Here is a 19,228-nt window from a genome sequence, read left to right as displayed (position 1 = left end):
GCTGTACAACATGATCCTGTGAAGAAAGAATTACCATCAAAAGCTTTTACAGAAATTACTTTTATAATTGAATTAAACTGAATAGAAACACATTACATAAAACAATATCAATGACATTTTTCACATTTACATTTCCCATAAAGATTTTGTAAATTTACAAATGCAAATCAAAATCATTTGCAATTTTTTCAAACAATATTTTATTGTAAGTAAATGTATAAGTGATACGTTAAACAAAAAAAGTTGTTTATAACTTCAAAATATCTAAAACTTTAATGTATAATACGTTGAGATCAGTTTGAATATCACCCTTAGATTTAATGATCTTTTGTTGTAGCTATGTATGTTTACTAAAGATGTATCTAAGTTTTAAATTACATGTTCTGTACAGGTGTTTGTTGCATCAATAAGTCATGAACTGGTATAATAAAACAAATTTTACAAAACATAAATGAAGATTATTTTACTACAAAATGAATAAATTTAATTATATATATATAAAATATACATACATAATCATAATTTTGTTTAAAAATGAACAAAAGTGAAAACTAACAGCATGCATGAACTACTTACTATACATTTAATTAAAAAAAAACTTTGTAAATATTATATAAAAATATGTGTGTATATGTGTATTTATATGTCAGATGCAATGACATTATGTACAAATTCAAAAACACTTAACATATTTCCAAATGAGATTACTTTTTGCAAAACTTTGTCCCTCCTAACTATTCTACTTGACCAATTCAGAGTTACTTAAATACTGTATTATGAATATATATTTACAATATCAGCAAGTAAACATTCTTTAATAGTATTTCTGAGTATTAATTATGTCTGTTTAAAAGAATATTCAGCATTAAAGAAAATCCTTGTAAAATTTACAACATTAAGGTATAAAGCTATCACATTTATCAGTGTTAATAAAAACAGTTGTAAATTTAATATTTTGTTATAGTTTGAGAAGTAAGTATATGAATATAATTTCTAATAAAATTTTGTTGGGTTGTAGTTTACCAGTTTTGCATAAACTTATCCAAGTATTTCTTACAGTTAGAACAATAAACATCTGGTGGAATTACCAAAATGTTTGGGTTAAATATGAAAAGGATTTTTCTGAACTAAGTTTTTTTCTTTGGCGATATGGTCTCTCTGTTACTTAACCCGCAACCAAACAGTTTTTTTTGCATTGAACTCTTTTCTTGCATTTTCATGATTTGGGTATTTGAAACTACTGCATCATTCTTTTTTTCTTCTATGCAAGACACTAAAACAACTTGATCGGAGAATGTTACGCATTTTTTAGAGCCCTGTTTCTTTCTAGGTGAGATTAAGGAATGTGAAATACTATCACAGGTGGAGAAATAAGGTATTTTACACTTTCTACTGCTTTTTCCTGGATGTGGATTTCCTTTAGAAACTCTATCACACAAAGACTGTATTCCATCTTTTTGTTTGGTTTGATCAGATAAATTAAAATTCTTTCTATGATAGCTAGAAACAAACTTTGTGTGCTCTGGGAATGTCTTTTTTATCTCAGAAACTTTACTCTTGCTTTGCCTGCCTGCACACATTGAAAAAATAGTTGCATCATTTGATGCCCATTTATTTCGTAATAATTCCAATCGTTTAAGTGTAGTTTCATAATCAGGTGGTCCTTCAAATAATTTGTTTTCACACACTGTTGGATATATTATATTTTGTGATTCAGATTGTTTTGACACTGTAAGTGGCATGTCACTTAATAGTGATAGACTGATATCACCAGTCACTTGAACAGGTTCTGCAAAACTTTTGTTCTCATCTCCAAAAACACTTTCAATTTGACCAGAAGGCTTGATAATGGATTCAGTTCTTGATGCAGAGTCTTTTTCTAACTGTAAACATTTAACATGTGATGCATATGTTTTACTCCTTTTGGTATTTCTATTAAATTCCATCTTAGTCCCTTGTAGCAGCTGGTGAAAGTTCATACCCTGGTCAGAAAATATAAGTCATTTTTATATACTATCAATGTTTTTTGTACATTTTTATATTGAAAAACGAATTATATAACTGATAATTTTGCATTTTATAGTACAGTAACTGTAACAGACAGCTGTTATAAAAATTATTTTATGTAACCACTTGAAATAAAATAATATAAATGATCACAAACATAGAAGTGAATTCTTGGTTTAATGTTTGGCCAACTTATCAATTAAAAAACATTGACTTACTTCTTGTACTTGATATTAATGCATTAAAAGGATCTACACTGTACCTAAAGAAGAAAAGCATGAGTAGTGTAGAAAAAGTTTCTACTCTTCACTATGTATTAGTCTATGATGCATAGATCTGTAAGCTGCTTTTTTCTTTCATAAAAACTACCTTTAATTTAAAGCATAAAAATGCTAAAACTCGTATAAACTTAGTCCCCTTTAATCTGCTAAATCTGTATCTCTGCAATTTAAATACTTTTTGTTCCTAAGTTTTAAATATCCCTCTGGTGTTTTTCACAACAACAACAAAAAAAAAGATGCAAAAAAATAATCTATATATAAAAACTTCTTTACAATTCTGATCTTGGTTTGTAAAATAGGGCATACAAAAGAGAATGACAGCTTTTATATATTATGGGATGAAGTGTAACTCATTATTTCACTTCAGTATAATTCCTTATAACAGCCATAGAAAGAACAGTGAAAAATTATTCAAGAAAACATATTAAAATGAAACATTCAAAAACAATAAAATTAACTTAAAATTGAGTGTCTTACTTCACGAGTTTTCTGTGCTTCTGATACAATTTTGTACAATGCCCCTTTGTCAACAGACTGTGAATCATCTACAGAATAAAAGTGACAAAAATAACAGCATTTAAAATTTTTGTGAATGTGTCGATAAGAGTTCAATCTATGCAAGTTTTTAACTTTTATCTATTAAACATTTAGTTGTTAGAAAACTTAAAGGTAAAATACTTATTATGCCAGATAACCCTTCATTTATTACTGTTTCCATATTGAAAAACTATATAAACTTAGATACAAAATTAAATAAATCACCTTAACAATGTAGATAAAAGGTGATTTTGTTTTTCAATTCTGTACAGAAATTATGGCCAGGATAAAACAGTTGTCACTTGAAATGCCATGACATGCAGTAAGGAAGCTTGTACATTTTCTATATTGCATAATGTATTAAGGAAAACTTATAATCCAATGTAAAAACTTGTAACAAAAGTTAAGTAATATTCCTACCAAGTCTAAGATTTCTATAAGACCGAAGTCGCCTTCTCTGCAACAAGTGAATCTGCTTTTGCTGTAGTTGATTAATCCATTCCGCTTCTTTCAAAGAGTGATTTTTAAACAAGTCCTGTGGAATGATGATCTCTGTTTCTCCATATCTACTGATAGGTTCTTTAGTTTTATTGTTGAAAGAGGTGATGAGCTCTTGCTGACTACTTTGAAATTTTGGTAGTATCGTTTTCTTGGTATTGTAACCTTGTAACTTTGAACAGTGACTATCATTTTTCTGACTTCCATTAGTATCAGGCAAGTATTCAGAAGCCAAATAATTTGATCTTTTTAAATGGTGAGGAAATTTACTTGTTAAACTTCTGTCCATTATTATTTTACTATTGACGTTTTGTGATGACTTGTTTGCAGATAATAAATGATGTGTGAACACTGTTTCACTTTTCTCTGGATAGTAATTACATTCTGTCATAGATGTTTCTTGTCTTTGTAAAATTTGGTTATTTATACTAATTTTGTTCTTTTGACTGTCTTGATGAGAACCTTTACTGTCTCTGGGTCCTTGTATTCTTGTTGAAAAGTCATCAAGATTTGAGGTTTTAAACTGTTGTGACTTAATGAACTGTGGTGTATCAAAGATGCCTGAATCATCATAAGAATTAGGTTGGACATAATTTTGATTTGTTTTTTCTCTCAGATCAGGAAGGCTATAATTTTTTCTTTGCATAAACCCACTAAAACGTTTCCGTCGTATCTTGTGTTGTTTTTTACTAAGCTGATCAGCGAATTTCTGATTGAGTATATCACAGCTTTCTTCCAAGTCATTATTCATTCTAGTAGAGGGAACAGAGTAAGTTCCTTGAAGGGAACATTTATTATTTCTTTTTATACCAGTGATCTGATCTGGTTGATCTGATTTTCTTCGATATGATTGCTCTTTTTCAGAAGTTAAATTCATTCTCTCACTGAAACTTTTCGTTGTCAATTCTTTATCACTCTGTGACTTTGGTTGACATAAGAAAATATACCGAGATGAGTCTGATGAAATATGAGACTTTACTTGATCTTCTAATAAATTTTCACTTAACTGTCGGCTAACAGTTTCTTCAAAAACTTCACAATTATCATTACATTTTGCACTTTTCGTAGGAAATGGATTACAAACCTGAAGAGCTTTCTCAACATTTTCACTTGCATCTGTACCAAACTGTTCAGCTTTTGAAAATTCATTATTGTTCTTTTGAGGATTTATTGCACTAGAATATTTTTGGTTTGCAACTCCAAAGATAGCATCCCTATATTTACATTCCTCATTTCCTAGTTCTTTTAAATTTCTGTGTAGAGTTGAAGACCTCATTACACATCTTCTGTGTTTCATCTTAGCAGCCATTAAAGATTTAGGATTGCTGTATGGAGCATCCATTGTTTCTCTGGCCTTTGCTATATCAATAAACAGAAATATAAAAGTTTCACTACATATATTAAGCTATTCATAAATTAATTAATTCACTAAATATTTAAAGAATTGTACATCAAAAATATTGAATTTTTAATTATATTCTATGATGCAATTCAGTTTCTTCCAAAAGCTTTTACATACATTGAATCTTATTATATTAGTGCATAGAAACCTTACAATTTAAATTGTATATTATAAAACCAACACCAAACTTATACTTGGAAAACAAATGCAAATTAAAAATCAAAGTATGTTTTCTAAATAATAGTAGCAAGGATGGAAGATTGCCAAGTCTAGTTAATGTACTTAAGAGTGATAAAAAATTAAAAATAACATTGCATTTGAGGTACTTTAAAACACTGAAGTTAAAAGAAAATTACTACTCTTAGATGATTAAGGTTTTTGTCTTATGCAAAATAAAATTACTTACACCTGCCCAACACACTAACTCAGAGTTAAAAACTTAAATGTGAAAAGTACTAGCAAAATGGAGCAGAGCTATAGTCTATAAATACATGACTTTGTTTAATCTATTGGTTCATTTTAATTCAAGCCAAATACAATAAAGTTTAATTTGCTGAAAACAAGAATTATAGAACATGTTTGTTTTAGGATAGATCTCAAAATAGAATTAACATACTAAGGGAAAAAAAGTTATGATTATCAAAATACCAGTTTTTCAGGAACCTTATACTTCCTAATAAATCTGTATTGTTTGTTTTTGTGAAAAACTACACAGTCTGTACTCTGTCCACCATGGGGAAATCAAACCTCGGATTTTAGTGTTGTAAATCCATAAACTTATCACTGATCCACTGAAGGAACTATAAATCTATAAACATTTGATTCTACAGTTAAGCTGTAAAGTAACTGTCTCATACTAGCCACTTTGATATACATGCTGGACTTTGGGACCAATGTATTCTTTGATTTAATGATTATTGTTAGAAACTCAGTTTATCTGAAATTGTTATTCTCTAATATCACTGCACATTTGAAAGTGTGGTGTATCTTATGCTTATAACAGATGATAATCAATTATTTATTTTTGCATGTGTGATCTCTCCGATTTTTCAACTCTTTATATTTTATTTTCTCTTGGATGCATGCAACTGACTCAGCCCATTGCCATTTATAGTATCAAGTTAATTAAATCAATGTTACAACCTTAAGAAATGTCCATATAAATGGTACTACAACTTTATATGCTATAATTAAAACTACTTTAGTATAGCTTACATTGGTTTTTTTTTCTTTTTTACACTAAGCGTAATTTATAAATGTACATAATTCAATTCAAGCTCACTTGAATTTTGTTAATAGGTTTCAACTGGATCATTTGTCCACCAGTGAATATTAGATATTGCATTAAAATGTTTAATTTTGTTTTTATCCTTTTAAATTCCCATTTGTCTATTCTTGCTGTTGCACTTATCTGTCAAATGGCATCTATTTTTTATTTTTTTTCATACCTATTTAATAATGACAATAATGTGTTTGGCACTGTTTATGTCTTACTAACAAGTCCTTCTAATTATATGCTTGTTGATAAAAAAAAAAACCTGGTGCAGTAAGAATAGTGTTACTTTGTTTTATACAGTAATTTTAAATGCTTTATTTTTTGTGTTACATTCTTTTTACATTAAACAGGAGCAATTCTTTTTTTTTCACTATAATATAATATTGCTTTTTAATTTATCATGACATTAGTGATATGTTTAAAAACTGTTTCCTAGATATAAAGAAAATCCATTGGACATTAATTGAGATAATTCGTAGCCCTTACCAACTTCTACATCACTCAGTGGTGTAGCTACTTGAAGCTGTCCTTTTTCTTTTTCCTGGGATTTGATCAAAAGAGCATCTGCTTGCACACACAGTTTATTACAGTCATCTCTAACATCTAGAAAAATATTATGATTAAGCACTGTTAATTGGTCTTTTTTTATGCATCTTTAACAGCAGTTATGTACAAGCATCGTGAACAAACACTTGTTGAAAAAATAAATAAAATGGGCCAAAGAATTGTTTTTGATAATTATTTTGGAAATTTAATTGATAGAGTAGGATAATGCACTTTCATAAGACACTTTATGATTAATTTATCTGTCTTAAACATTGTCATAACAAATAAAATTATTTTACAAGATCCAATTAATATTCTAGATCATTGCAGTTACTGAAAATATTTAAGTGTACCACAATTACTTTATTACACTTACATAAGATTTTGGTAAATAAAAATATCATATATGACAATTAATAACAGTTAAGCTCGTAATGAGTATTTACAAATATGTACCTGTCATTAATCCAAAATAAACATTAGAATAGCACATTTTAGTAATAACTATATGTTTTGACATATTATGTTTTCAATGTTATGGTATGTAGCTGCACTTGAAAAAATTATATTCAACAATCATACCTAATATCATAACTAAAATTAAAAGTATTTTATATTTTTGAAACTTAGCAAACATATATATATAATAATTACAATGCATTTATGTTTTTATAAATATTTATTTTTACAAAAAGAAAAATTACTCTTAGCTTGTCGTTGTCTGAAAAAGTCTTTTTCTGAAGCTTCTACATTATCGCTCTTATGAAAAAGTATTTGCTTGTCTTCATCAATTTGAATCAAGTGGGGTTCAGGTTTGGTAGTAGAGTTTGTTGTTGCAGATGGGCAACTTTCAGTACTTGAGATTGAATAGGAGTCATATCCGTGGTCACCTGCTGTAACCTGACCTTTGGAGTCAACATGAACTTGTTCCAAATTCCCATAAGCCAGCATGTTGATATTTGGCCTATAATGTAAGTTTATGTTTTTTTTTAATGTATCAATTCTGTTCTTGAAAAAAAGAAAAACTAAAATTATTTTTAATATATTTATCAAATTACAAAAATCCAGATATGTTGACACATCCATTAATATTCAATGCAATACTCAGTTCTTGGTACATGTATGTTGAAGTATAAATACTTAAAATATACATGTTGATTTGTGGGTTAAAACAAGGTTTTATGTAATTGTAATAGATCATTACTTCTCTTAGGTTCAAATGAAAGAATAGACATGGAATAACAGAAATGCTTAAGACCAATTTTCACTTTCAGTGTTTTATCTACACTGATATTTGAAGAAAATTTCAATATCTATTTACAAGAATACCCATGATTATAAGGACTTGAAACTGAGAATACTCATGTTCCTAACGTTACAACGAGAGACAGATTTTTGAAGTTGTTTAATATGCTTTTAGTGTGATTGAAATAGTAAAAAAACAGGTGTGATTCTTATAAATGTTCACAAATTATTTGTTTAATTCAAAAAAGAAGATTAAGTTATACAATATATGTGTTTTTCACTATGTACATACCTATTATGTGTAAGCATACTAGGAAAGCCATTATCCACAGATGAGCTACTCAATGAACTGGCACTGTGACAATCTCCACTCCAATTTCCTGAATCACGTCTTTCAAAAGTAGATAAATCAGGAATGTCAACTTTCAATGTTATATCATTAGCTGTTGTATGTAGACCTTGTGGCTTAGAATTTTTATCACAGAATGTACTCGTAAAGCTGGTTGTTACACTTTCATTCATTGTCTTCTGCCATTGAAGTTTCTGGGCCTTTAGAACGTTCTCAACAGCTTCCCTACTGATATAAGTCTTCCCAGTTTCACTTTCAGCACAACTAGAATATTGCGGCATTGTGTGTGATGTAGAATAATTGATTTTTCTAATTTCTGGTTTCAGTTCTGAAATTCCATCACTAAACATTTTATTTTGGAAGGGTGAAATGTTACTTCTGCATTTGGATGTTTCTTCAGTATCTAGCTGAAACATTCTATTACCACAGTGTCCATCATGTTGATGCTGAGGCCATACTGAAGTCAGACGATGATTCAGATGATTTTGAAAAGAGCTGGACATATAAGATGGATTTGAAGTAGAAAGATAGGGATGTTTTGAGGATGAAAGAAGATAATTTGTGTCTAGCATACCATTATTAAAAGAACATTTTGTTACTTGAGGGTTAAATTCATTCCTTAAGCTCTTGTAAGATAACTCTCCACTCGGGGTTATAGCTCTTCTTGGTGGAATGTTGCTTAAGTTTTCACCAGAAGTTTCAGGGTTTGGAGTGAAAGCCCTTCTGTGGTTTCCATTAAATGAGTTTAAATGTATTGGAACAGTATAGATAGTTTGTTTGTCTTCTTTTGAGCCTTCTCCTATGAAGAAAAATAAAAAGTATCAAATTATCCAGTGATATACTGTAATAAGTAAATTAGAAATCTGCATAGGTCACACCTGTATTCATTATGAATGCATTATAAATTTGAAATGCATGATAGAAATAACACATTTTCTCACTTCAGTTATTAAAAAAAAACAGAATAGCAGTTAAATGTCTTTATCTACCTCAAAGTTATTAACTAACACTGCATAATGAGTAAGCTAGATAATCTTAACAAGTGGTCAATGAGCTATTGTCAGTGACAGTGTTTATTAACCTGGTCTAGCTGCTCCATTAAAGTACAACTTACCACTTGTACACTTGTTGTGACCTGTAATTACTGTTACACTTCTTGGAGCAGTTTCAGATGAGACAGGACTTCCTTGTGGGTCAGCATATAAAAGTAAAAGTGGTTGAAAATGGCCTCCATAACACTTGTCTATGACCTGTTCCCATCTTGGTCCAATCTAAAAAAGAAACAGCTGCAGTATTGTCTTCAATTAAAAAGTTAATGTAATTAGTAAACATTACTTGCTATTCATGGTGACAGAATTCGATCCTCTTTCCCATATAATGAATATTTTTAGTTTAATGCGATTTATGATAAGTAAATATTTGTGTATAAATGTATGAAGGATGGAAGAGCATAATATAGCAAACAAAACTGTTTTTTAATCATTCTCTCACCAAGAAGAACTTGGAACATTTGTTAATGAAGTTAGGTTTATATGCAACCATAATGTAATAATAAAAAACCTCAGATGCTGCTTGAACAACAGCAACAGTTTGACCATGGGTCAGAGTGGTGTGCATTGTAATAGGTCACATGTCATTCTAAAATTTTAAACTTTTAAAAACTATTATAGCATGTCATGATTAATTGTTCTAAAGTAACAGCATTTCAGATCATAAAAAAACATTGCTTTGTTATTAGATTGTTTGTGGTATCCAAGATACATTTTGTTTCTAACTTAAAAATGGTTTTTAGTGTCTGTCAAAATGAGTGAAGTTTATAGTGATGAACAAAGTGACATGGTTTATATGACAGAATTACAACACTGTGATATAAATACTTTGAACAAATGTTTTGCTAGATTATAATAGTTTACACCAAAAACTTTACACCACTGATTCCCCAGAAGGACAGTATTAAAGTTAAAAAAAAAAAGCCTGTAGTATCAGATTGCTTGGTTTACTTTTGTTTTCAACATTTTATTTGGTAAGCCTGTTGTAAACATTGCAGCAAGGATTGTGATTAACCTTTTCGTGGTGAGCTCATGCAATTTGCAGAAATCGAGTCATGAATTTCATATGTTCAACAATAAATATGGTAACTCTGAGATTTCTTAACTTATCCTCTCAAAAACTGGTAAGATTTTGTTAAAGATCATAAGTATCTTGTACACAAAGAATGAGATTATTATAATTAAGTATTTTTACTAAAATGTTTTTACTTATTTATTGTAGTTACTTGCACTCAAACTCTTAACAAATCGAGTGGAAGGTGATTTATATTTTAAGAATAAAAATACTTTTCTTCATCTTATAATTTTCATATTTTATTTGCATAATCTCTAGAACCTCCTAAAAGAATATCAAAAGTTTTTTAAAGTAAATGCTTCTATTTAATGTTTTATTTTCTTTACCATATCACTAACTCTAGCTATTATCATCAATGTACAATGCAAAGAAATAAAATTAGGAAATAGAAAAAATACATACCTTTTAATTTTTTGTAGAATATCTAAAAATTTTCCTTTTGTTAAATTCCTAATTTCAGATCTTTTCCTTTTCACATATAGCAATGGTGCCCTTGAGGCATATTACAATGTCTCTGGCAGACATGTGCAAAAGTTTTATGCACTGTGTAATATAGTAAGCCTTATGAACTAAGGCAAAGTATGATGTATATTTAAAGAATGTTTAAACCTTTCAATTATGAATTTTAAAACATAAAAGTAAGACCTAAATACAATTCAAACTGTATCTCTAAATATAACATATTTTTAGTTAAAAAACAACCATAAGTGCTATATATCAATTAAGCAGCCAACAATACTACAGTCAGTTATATGTACTCTGTGATGACAATTACGTGCCAATTTCAAAATAACCATTCTTAGATTATAGTGTAGAATGAGCTCTTTCTAATGACTATATCCATGTAGGCTATAAAGCTTAGATAACATAAATCTTCTAATCATAACACATATTATAATGCTAATTTCATTCAAATGCTTAATAGTAAAGGTGTTTAATCAAATTTTGAATGTAACACAGTGAGACATGCAGAAAAACATTTAAAGGGCACCCCTTGCGAAAGGGTTAAAGCACTTGTTTACTTAAATGGATGAACATGTTGATGATGGCCTCATTTTATTAACATTTTGACATAACAGCAACCAGTTGCACTGCTTCCTTTATATACAGGTTTACGACTTTGTTTTCAGCAATCCCAATACAAAAATATAGGATATAGTTTAAAACAAACCTAAATCTCTTAAGCTGGCACACTTTATAAACATTGTTTGATACATAGCTAAAATAGCATCAACAGTAAGGGTGTCTAACTAATGAATCAATGCATTCTAATCAGTATAGGTTTTAGTTCTTTTTTTGTGTATTGATTAATGACATTATTGACTTCTAATTAGTTTTCTGCTACTGAATTAGCTTCATAACTGTTATTTTTTTAGTTCTGATCTATTGAGCTAGCTTATTTTTAATCAGAAAATATTGATAATTCTAATATAATACAGATTACAAGTATAGAAGATATAAGCATTAATGTAGAGGCATTTGGTGAAAGAAAATTAAAAAAAAAGAACTACATTAATAGCATAGTGATGAATAGTAGCATTCAAAATAAATATGTATCTTTGAATAGAAAGTATTTTCACAAATTAAAAGTAGTACATTTTATTCAATTATCCTAACTTAAAATGATCAATTTTTTTCAGATTTAATTTCTATAAATGGTTACCACACATACTGGTAGTGTTTCTGAAATATACCTAGAATAAGATAAATAGTTGAAATCAATAGTTTTCTAAGGATTAATAGATATAAATATTTATACCAATAATCAAATATAAGTTACATTACCTCACAAACAGAAGCATCATCAAAATAAATCCAACTCCACAGCTTAGTATGGAAGAAAAATGTTGAGTAGTGTTTGCCATAATAGGTGACAATCCCTACTAACTGATGAGTGGTGCTACTAGCCCATTTATGATCAATCACAGAGTGAAACATCTAAACGAAAATAATAATCTCTGATGCCAGTAAACTAATTACATGAAGTAAAGTTTATATCATTATTTATTTGATGGCACATTGCATAATAAAAGTCAATTTTTTGTGTAAAATTGTAATTTGACATTGTACAAAATCTTGTCCAAATGGTGAACATTTTTTAATGCATAATAATTCAATAAAATATCAATACATTCACAATGAGGATGTTTTTTTTTCAAAATCTTATCACAAACAGCAATTAATATAGCGCTTCAATTGTCCAGACACAATAAGACATGAATCATGGACCCTTGGATTCAGAGTACATGGTTCATGCCCTATTGTGTAAAATCACACACTCTGGGACCACTTTTTGATTAAAGTAGCCAGGAAGTTGGTGGTGGTGCTCTTGACTAGCTGCTGTCCCTCTAGTCTATCAGTTCTAAATTAGAGATGGCTAACATAGGTAGCCCTTATGTAGCTTTGCATAAATATCCAAACTAAAACAGTCAAACAGCTATTTAAGTTATTTTATACCATACAAACACTTTCTTGAATTTATTATCTAGCCCTTATTGAAGTTAAGAAATAAAAAATGCTTTCTAAGTTTTGTTTCACTTACATCTTGTAGATTTACTGTTAAGCCTATTGTTTTGATGACGTTCATAATGTGATCTAAAGTCGGATTTTCAGTGTCCCAAACCATTCCAATACTCACTGCAAGAGAAAAGTAGATGTATTACTCATAAAAGTGCATATAATCAAAATAATCCTTTTTGATAAACAATACAACAATCATTTTTGTTCATTCAGAGCATGTAGTAATACAATATTAATACAAAATCAAAATAAATATGATAATATTTATATAAACAATAATCCAACACATTGTTATTATATAACACAACAAAGATTCCTGCACAATTCTTGATATTTTATTTTATTGGCTTCATGGAGATAGCAGGATGGTGTATGTGTATTATTTGCCATGCAGGTCTACCCGAATATTGATATAAAATTTTCTAGAAGTTCACCCCTACTGGACATCTTCTTCATAGCAGTATAACTACTTTCAATATATTATGTAACTTGTACTTTTAGGTGTCCTGGAGTTATGGGCCATACCCAAGAGCTTAGAACTTAAAAAAATATTCAATTACAAAGTTTCAGTTAACATTATTTATTTGATGAAAAATTCAAAGCTTATTGTTTTTAAGTTTCTAAAAGCAGTGAGTTTAAATAAAAATAAAAATTTACCTTTCTTAATAAAATAACAAAATACCTTTCTTTTTCCACACAAAAACTATTTATTTTCTTGCTTGTACCATAAAAATAAAATTTGTTACCAAATTAAAAAGGGTTAGAGGTAATATTTACACGTAGTAAAAAAACTTATGTTCTCCAACTCTACATGTTACTTCTTCTATAATTTTTCTTGAACTTTCCATTCTATTTTCTCACTTCCTAAAGTAACTTTAGTTTCTCATTTGAGTTTACCCTGATGCACAAACATTTTTTTCTTTTCCATATTTTTAGTTGGTAAATTATGGTGTGCAAGTAAATATAATTTTTTTTATTTATTTATAAACTACTAAGGTTGTATAGAGTATTTTTACATCTATTAACACTATAGATTCCAGTAATTATTTCTGTTAAAATTTCCTCCAATTTTATTGGCATATAAAACTTAACCCTTTAAGTGTACAATTAAATTTTAGGTGGATAAAAATCCACTAGTTGTGCTTTTGCTGTGGTACACACATGTGGTACTAAGGCGGGAAATTCAAGGATGTGTAAGTATCCCAATTGTTGCACTATGAGGAAAAGTTTTTGTAATACCGTGGGATAAATCCACTTGTTGCACCAAAAACTATAAATGTCAAGTCAGATACATCTGATTATTGCATCCAAAGGGTTACAAGCACATTACCAACTGTTTACATAGCTGCAACCTTAGAATCTGTTGCACAAAACCTCCCAAACCTATGGATGAAAATTCTGACATGAAACTTACTCAATCCTCAAGAATGCCAAGAAACCAAAACAGAACATCACTAAACAGGAATGCAGTGCACTGAACCATCTAAAACGAGATAACAATATCAAAATTCTACCAGCAGACAAAGTAAACAGTATAATCATCCTAGACGTCAAAGATTATGACACGAAGATCATGCAGTTACTAGACAAACACCAATACAAAAAGATCACCAATGAACCTACAGAAAAGACAGAGATTCATCATTAGAACACTGAATAAATTTAGGAAACAAAACTTAATCAACAAGAAGCTAGCCAAAGACTTAAGATCCAACAAAAAATTTCCCCCCTCTGTTCTACGGACTACCAAAGGTACACAAACCTAATACTACTTTAAGGCCTATTATCAGTGCTATAAACTTACCTTGCCATCAAGATAGAACTACTCATATAATTACATATCAGATCCCAGGATATTCTGGTCAGTTTTGATTTCACAGACCTATTTACCAATGTTCCAACCTCATAAACCCTTCACATCACCAGACAACGACTGCTGAATGATAAATCTCTACCACACAGAACTGACATGAAGACAGATACCATCATGGAACTAACGACTATTTGCCTACAATCAACTTATTTCTAATAGAAACAGATGGTCTAGCCATGGGATCACTACTCTCTCTAATCCTAGCAGACATTTTCATGGAAGACTGAAGAAAGAGCCCTCTCATCCACATATACATAAAACCTAGTTTCTACAGATGTTATGTTGATGACACCTTCATTAGTTGGTCACATGGTCATGAAAACTTACCAGCCTTCTTAAAACATCTTAATTCTGCAGACAAAAAAATCCACTTCACCATGGAAATAGAGGAACAAAACAGCCTACCATTTCTTAACATACTCATCAGCAGAAAAGATAGGAAAATCACCACAAGTGTATACAGAAAAACCACCTACACTAACAGATACCTACACTTCCAGCCCTATCATCCAACCTCAATAAAACGTGATATAATCCAATACCTAAACAAGAGAGCAGAAAAAATTTGTGATAAAACATCAATCGAAAAAGAACAACAAAAGGTCATAGAGTGTTTTAAACAGAACAGTTACACATCCTCCTTCATCAAAAATTCCCTGAAGAAGACCACAACTGAAAGAAAAGATAAGGAAAACACTACCACTACTACCATTTACCTTTCATACCTGCTAAAGTTCAGTGAAAAACTCAAATGCATAGCCAAGAAATTCAACACAGATGTCCAGTGTAAAAGACACAAAATTCAGCCATTGAAGAATACGCTCTGTCAACTGGATACAAAATAAACTGGGACAAAACGAATTATCAACACAAACAAATTTTGGAAGACAAGAACTATTAAAGAATCATTTTACATTAACACAATAAAACCTTCACTATACAGAGATTCCAAATTAGAGGTGAGTAACATGTAGCTACCATTGGTTGAATCTACAGGAAGTCTCTCCACAAATCAGAAACAGGGATAAACCAACCAATCATATCATTCTCTCCACAATCCACCACAGTATTATAATGACTGACTATACCATTCACAAACTAACCTGAAGATGAAAGGTGAAAGACTATTGAAACATCGTCCTCTACACTTGTGTTTCTGCAACAAGCAGTTGCCATCCATTCAACTAAGTTTCATATATACAAGTTGTTCATACATTTCTTAATTACCTAGAGATTACCAGATCAATTACCTATTTCTGGATGATTCATCAGTGTTCTACATATCTGGATTTTGGCACCACAAGAATTCTGAAAATGATAAAATATATTTTATTCTGAATGATGGAAACATCACAGTAAACACTGATAAACATACATTCAAAACAACAACTACACATTATGTGATTATCTATGAACTTGCAAAAGATAAATCTTGATACCAGAATAAAGTGTGTTCTCAGTTTGCCCCTGATGAAGAAAGGTCCACCTTTGAAAGCATTCAGGTTATAGGGTTTCATATTTTTGCCTTTGATTGATTTTTCAAATTTCCATGTTTTTTAACATTTTAAGTAATATTATGTTGCAATATCTATAAGAAAAAACTCAAATAATAACATATTAAAAATATATTTATAAGCAATGTTAGAATACACAAGTAAAGAAAAACTTTTCAAAAAGAAAGTAAATGTAGGGATGGCTAATATCAATCCTTCAAAAAAAAAAATGCAAATAAGATAGTAGGGATGGCATTTTCATCATCCCTAATATCTTGTTTGCATCGTTTTTGAAAGGTTTATAATTAGCCATCCCAGCATTTACTTCCTTTTTTGAAAAGTTTTTTCTTTACTGGTTTCTTTAATGCAGTGTTTCAATAGACATAGGAGGGTTGTATTTATGATCAAGTTTTAAATACAATGAAGTTCTAGCTGTAATATTTATTGTTTATCTATAATTAGCTGGTAACACCAAATTTCTGTAAGAAAGCTAACTTCAAGGGGTAATGATAACATCGTTTTTTTTTAAATTACTACTAGTTATCGATAATACTTATAAAAGCAGATATGCCATTTGAAATTATGTCACCTCAATGAAATTGGTTGACATCATTGTTTTGGTTATCATGTAAAGCAGAAGAAAAAACAACAAATTAAAAGTTTTTTGCTATGTGACTGTCATTACAGAGATATTGTTATAAAAGTAAACACTGTATAGTATTGTAAAGTTCTGATGACCTTTTGAAGAGATATTTAAAATACTATTTTGATGAACAATCCACCAGCCTGATAGGTTTTAATGTATAATTAAATCAGAACATAAATTTCACAGAAAGGTAACTCAAGGTTTTTCAACTAAGAAAAAAATATTTTTAAAATGAAAAAATGGTGTGTTATTTAGAAACACATCCACAACTGAACCTTCCCAAGTGAAGCACATTTTTGGCCTATCAAAATTACCCAACTCTGTCATAAGGCTGTCATGTGGAAAGTACACTCCTCCTCCCTACAGGTCTTCCACAACCCATCTAATGTATGAGAGTAATGGTTTCCCAGTGCCTGTTTCAACAATCCAATTGCACAGAAATCCTGTAGTATGCCTCCATATGAGATAGCATGAATAACCAGTTAATTCTCTGGTGCTTAAGGTATGCAATGGTTGAATAAATATAACATGGAAGCAACCTGTGTATACATAATTTGTGTCACTTTTCCTAACAGAAACTTCTTAATTATTTTGTGTACTGTTGCCTGGAGCACACGGTTCATTTTTGCCACTGACACTTTTGTATTTATGGATTTTTATCTGTTTTAAGATACATCTTGTTTATCATGAGTTGGATACAACTTGTTTCAGGTCTCTTTTTGGATGCTCATAGTTTCCAAAATTGATCCATATTCCTTTGTTTTTGAATGTAATTAAGTACAAGGTATTTCCTCTTGATCTTAACATATTTTTTATGAGTTCAGTGAATGATTTGTTTTGGAAAAAACTGTTACATACCCTTCCCAAAAATGATCCCTTTTTGATGGCAAAACACTACCTATGAAATGCAAACATACAATGTCAAAATGTGATAATGAGGAACACATTTTTTAGAAAATAAAGTTTAGAGATTGCTCGAATTGATAGTGAAAAAAATTTATTAGAAATGTATGATGTTTTGACAAGCTTTTGTATCATCAGGTACCCGATCATGACAAAAAGTTGTTGAAACGTTGTAAATTTGTAGTAGAGTTTCTTTCATTACACATTCAAGCCATTTCCAAAATTTATTTAATGTCAAAATGTGTTTCTTAAACATTCTATTCCACCACGACTTTATACTGGCTGTGGTTGTCACACAACTTGCTGATTTGCATATTCAAAATCATTTTGACAAACATACTCAATCCTCTGTTTAATGTTCAGGCTATAATTTTTAAATTTGTATACTGATACTTATAAAAAGAAAAAGAGGTCTAGAACAGATTATGTTAATATAAAAATAGCTTTCCCTTTTTTTAGTTAAATAAACAGATACTGAAAATTACATGTGGAAGAGGAATTAATTTTTACCACTGTAAACCTCAACACTCTTGAACAACATATCAATATGCTATAAAGTATCATTTCAGATTTACAAGAAACTTAGAAAAATTTTGTTTATGAATAAATTATTTCATTTTCTAAGCTTTCTGTACAATGAAAGGTAAATTCTTTATTATTAGTTTGAGCAGACTAGTTTCGGTTTGGTTTGTTTTGAATTTGGCACAAAGCTACATGAGGGCTATCTGTACTAACTGTCCCTAATTTAGCAGTGAATAACTAGAGGGAAGGCAGCTAGTCATCACCACCCACTGCCAACTCTTGGGCTACTCTTTTACCAATAAATAGTGGGATTGACTTTTACATTATAATGCTTCCACAGCTGAAATGGCAAGCATGTTTGCATAGACAGGGATTCAAACCTGTGACACTTATATTGCAAGTCAAGCACCCTACCCACCTGGCCATGCCGGGCCGGACTAGTTTCGGTAACACAATTATTATCATCAGGGCTAGTATCTACAATGCTAGCTTCGCATATATTCAGATACAACTGTTATTGAGTGAGTTAATTTTTAATTGTTGACAGAGCTTTCCAATAAATCAACAACAAACATCTACAAATGAAATACTCTGAATAAACTCCATTAAAACATCTCTAAACAAGTTCATTAGTATAAAAAAATTGCTAAAGCATTCCGATTAAAGGGTTACAAAGTGGCTTTTATTCCACAAAACAAAATTGTCAACCATTTACAAACACTCACAGATCTCAAAAATATTGGAGATAAAGAAGGAATTTACCAAATTAGTTTTAGTTGCAGTAAAATGTACATACGACAAACAAAGAAGGAGATTAAAAACAAGACTGAAAGAACACCAGTATGACATAAAACATGGCAACACTACGTCCTCCACTGTAGCTGAATATTTCAAGAATTGTGATGGTAATTATGACTGGAAAAATGTAGAGATCTTAAGAAATGCACAAAAAAACACAGAAAGGAACTTAAAAGAAAGTATTTAGATAATTAAAAACAGATCTGTA

The 19,228-nt window shown here is 30.0% G+C and overlaps 1 protein-coding gene across 1 annotated transcript in view; it reads right to left on the bottom strand.

Annotated features, from left to right (window-relative positions):
* Window positions 1-609: 609 nt before the first annotated feature.
* LOC106458023 overlaps window positions 610-19,228 on the bottom strand; it is a 58,539-nt gene continuing 39,920 nt past the window's right edge. The window contains exons 8-17 of the mRNA XM_022384135.1: window positions 15,909-15,966; window positions 12,808-12,902; window positions 12,051-12,203; window positions 9,256-9,412; window positions 8,085-8,940; window positions 7,252-7,511; window positions 6,488-6,604; window positions 3,246-4,682; window positions 2,766-2,833; window positions 610-1,982 (exon numbers count right to left, since the gene is read on the bottom strand). Coding sequence (XP_022239843.1) covers window positions 1,128-1,982; window positions 2,766-2,833; window positions 3,246-4,682; window positions 6,488-6,604; window positions 7,252-7,511; window positions 8,085-8,940; window positions 9,256-9,412; window positions 12,051-12,203; window positions 12,808-12,902; window positions 15,909-15,966 — 4,056 coding nt within the window. The 3' untranslated portion in view covers window positions 610-1,127. The remainder of the gene's footprint in view (window positions 1,983-2,765; window positions 2,834-3,245; window positions 4,683-6,487; window positions 6,605-7,251; window positions 7,512-8,084; window positions 8,941-9,255; window positions 9,413-12,050; window positions 12,204-12,807; window positions 12,903-15,908; window positions 15,967-19,228) is intronic.

Source organism: Limulus polyphemus, unplaced genomic scaffold (genome assembly GCF_000517525.1).
Source record: "Limulus polyphemus unplaced genomic scaffold, Limulus_polyphemus-2.1.2 Scaffold405, whole genome shotgun sequence".
In the NCBI taxonomy this organism is placed as follows: domain Eukaryota; kingdom Metazoa; phylum Arthropoda; class Merostomata; order Xiphosura; family Limulidae; genus Limulus; species Limulus polyphemus.
This window is presented reverse-complemented; position numbering and strand designations above follow the sequence as displayed.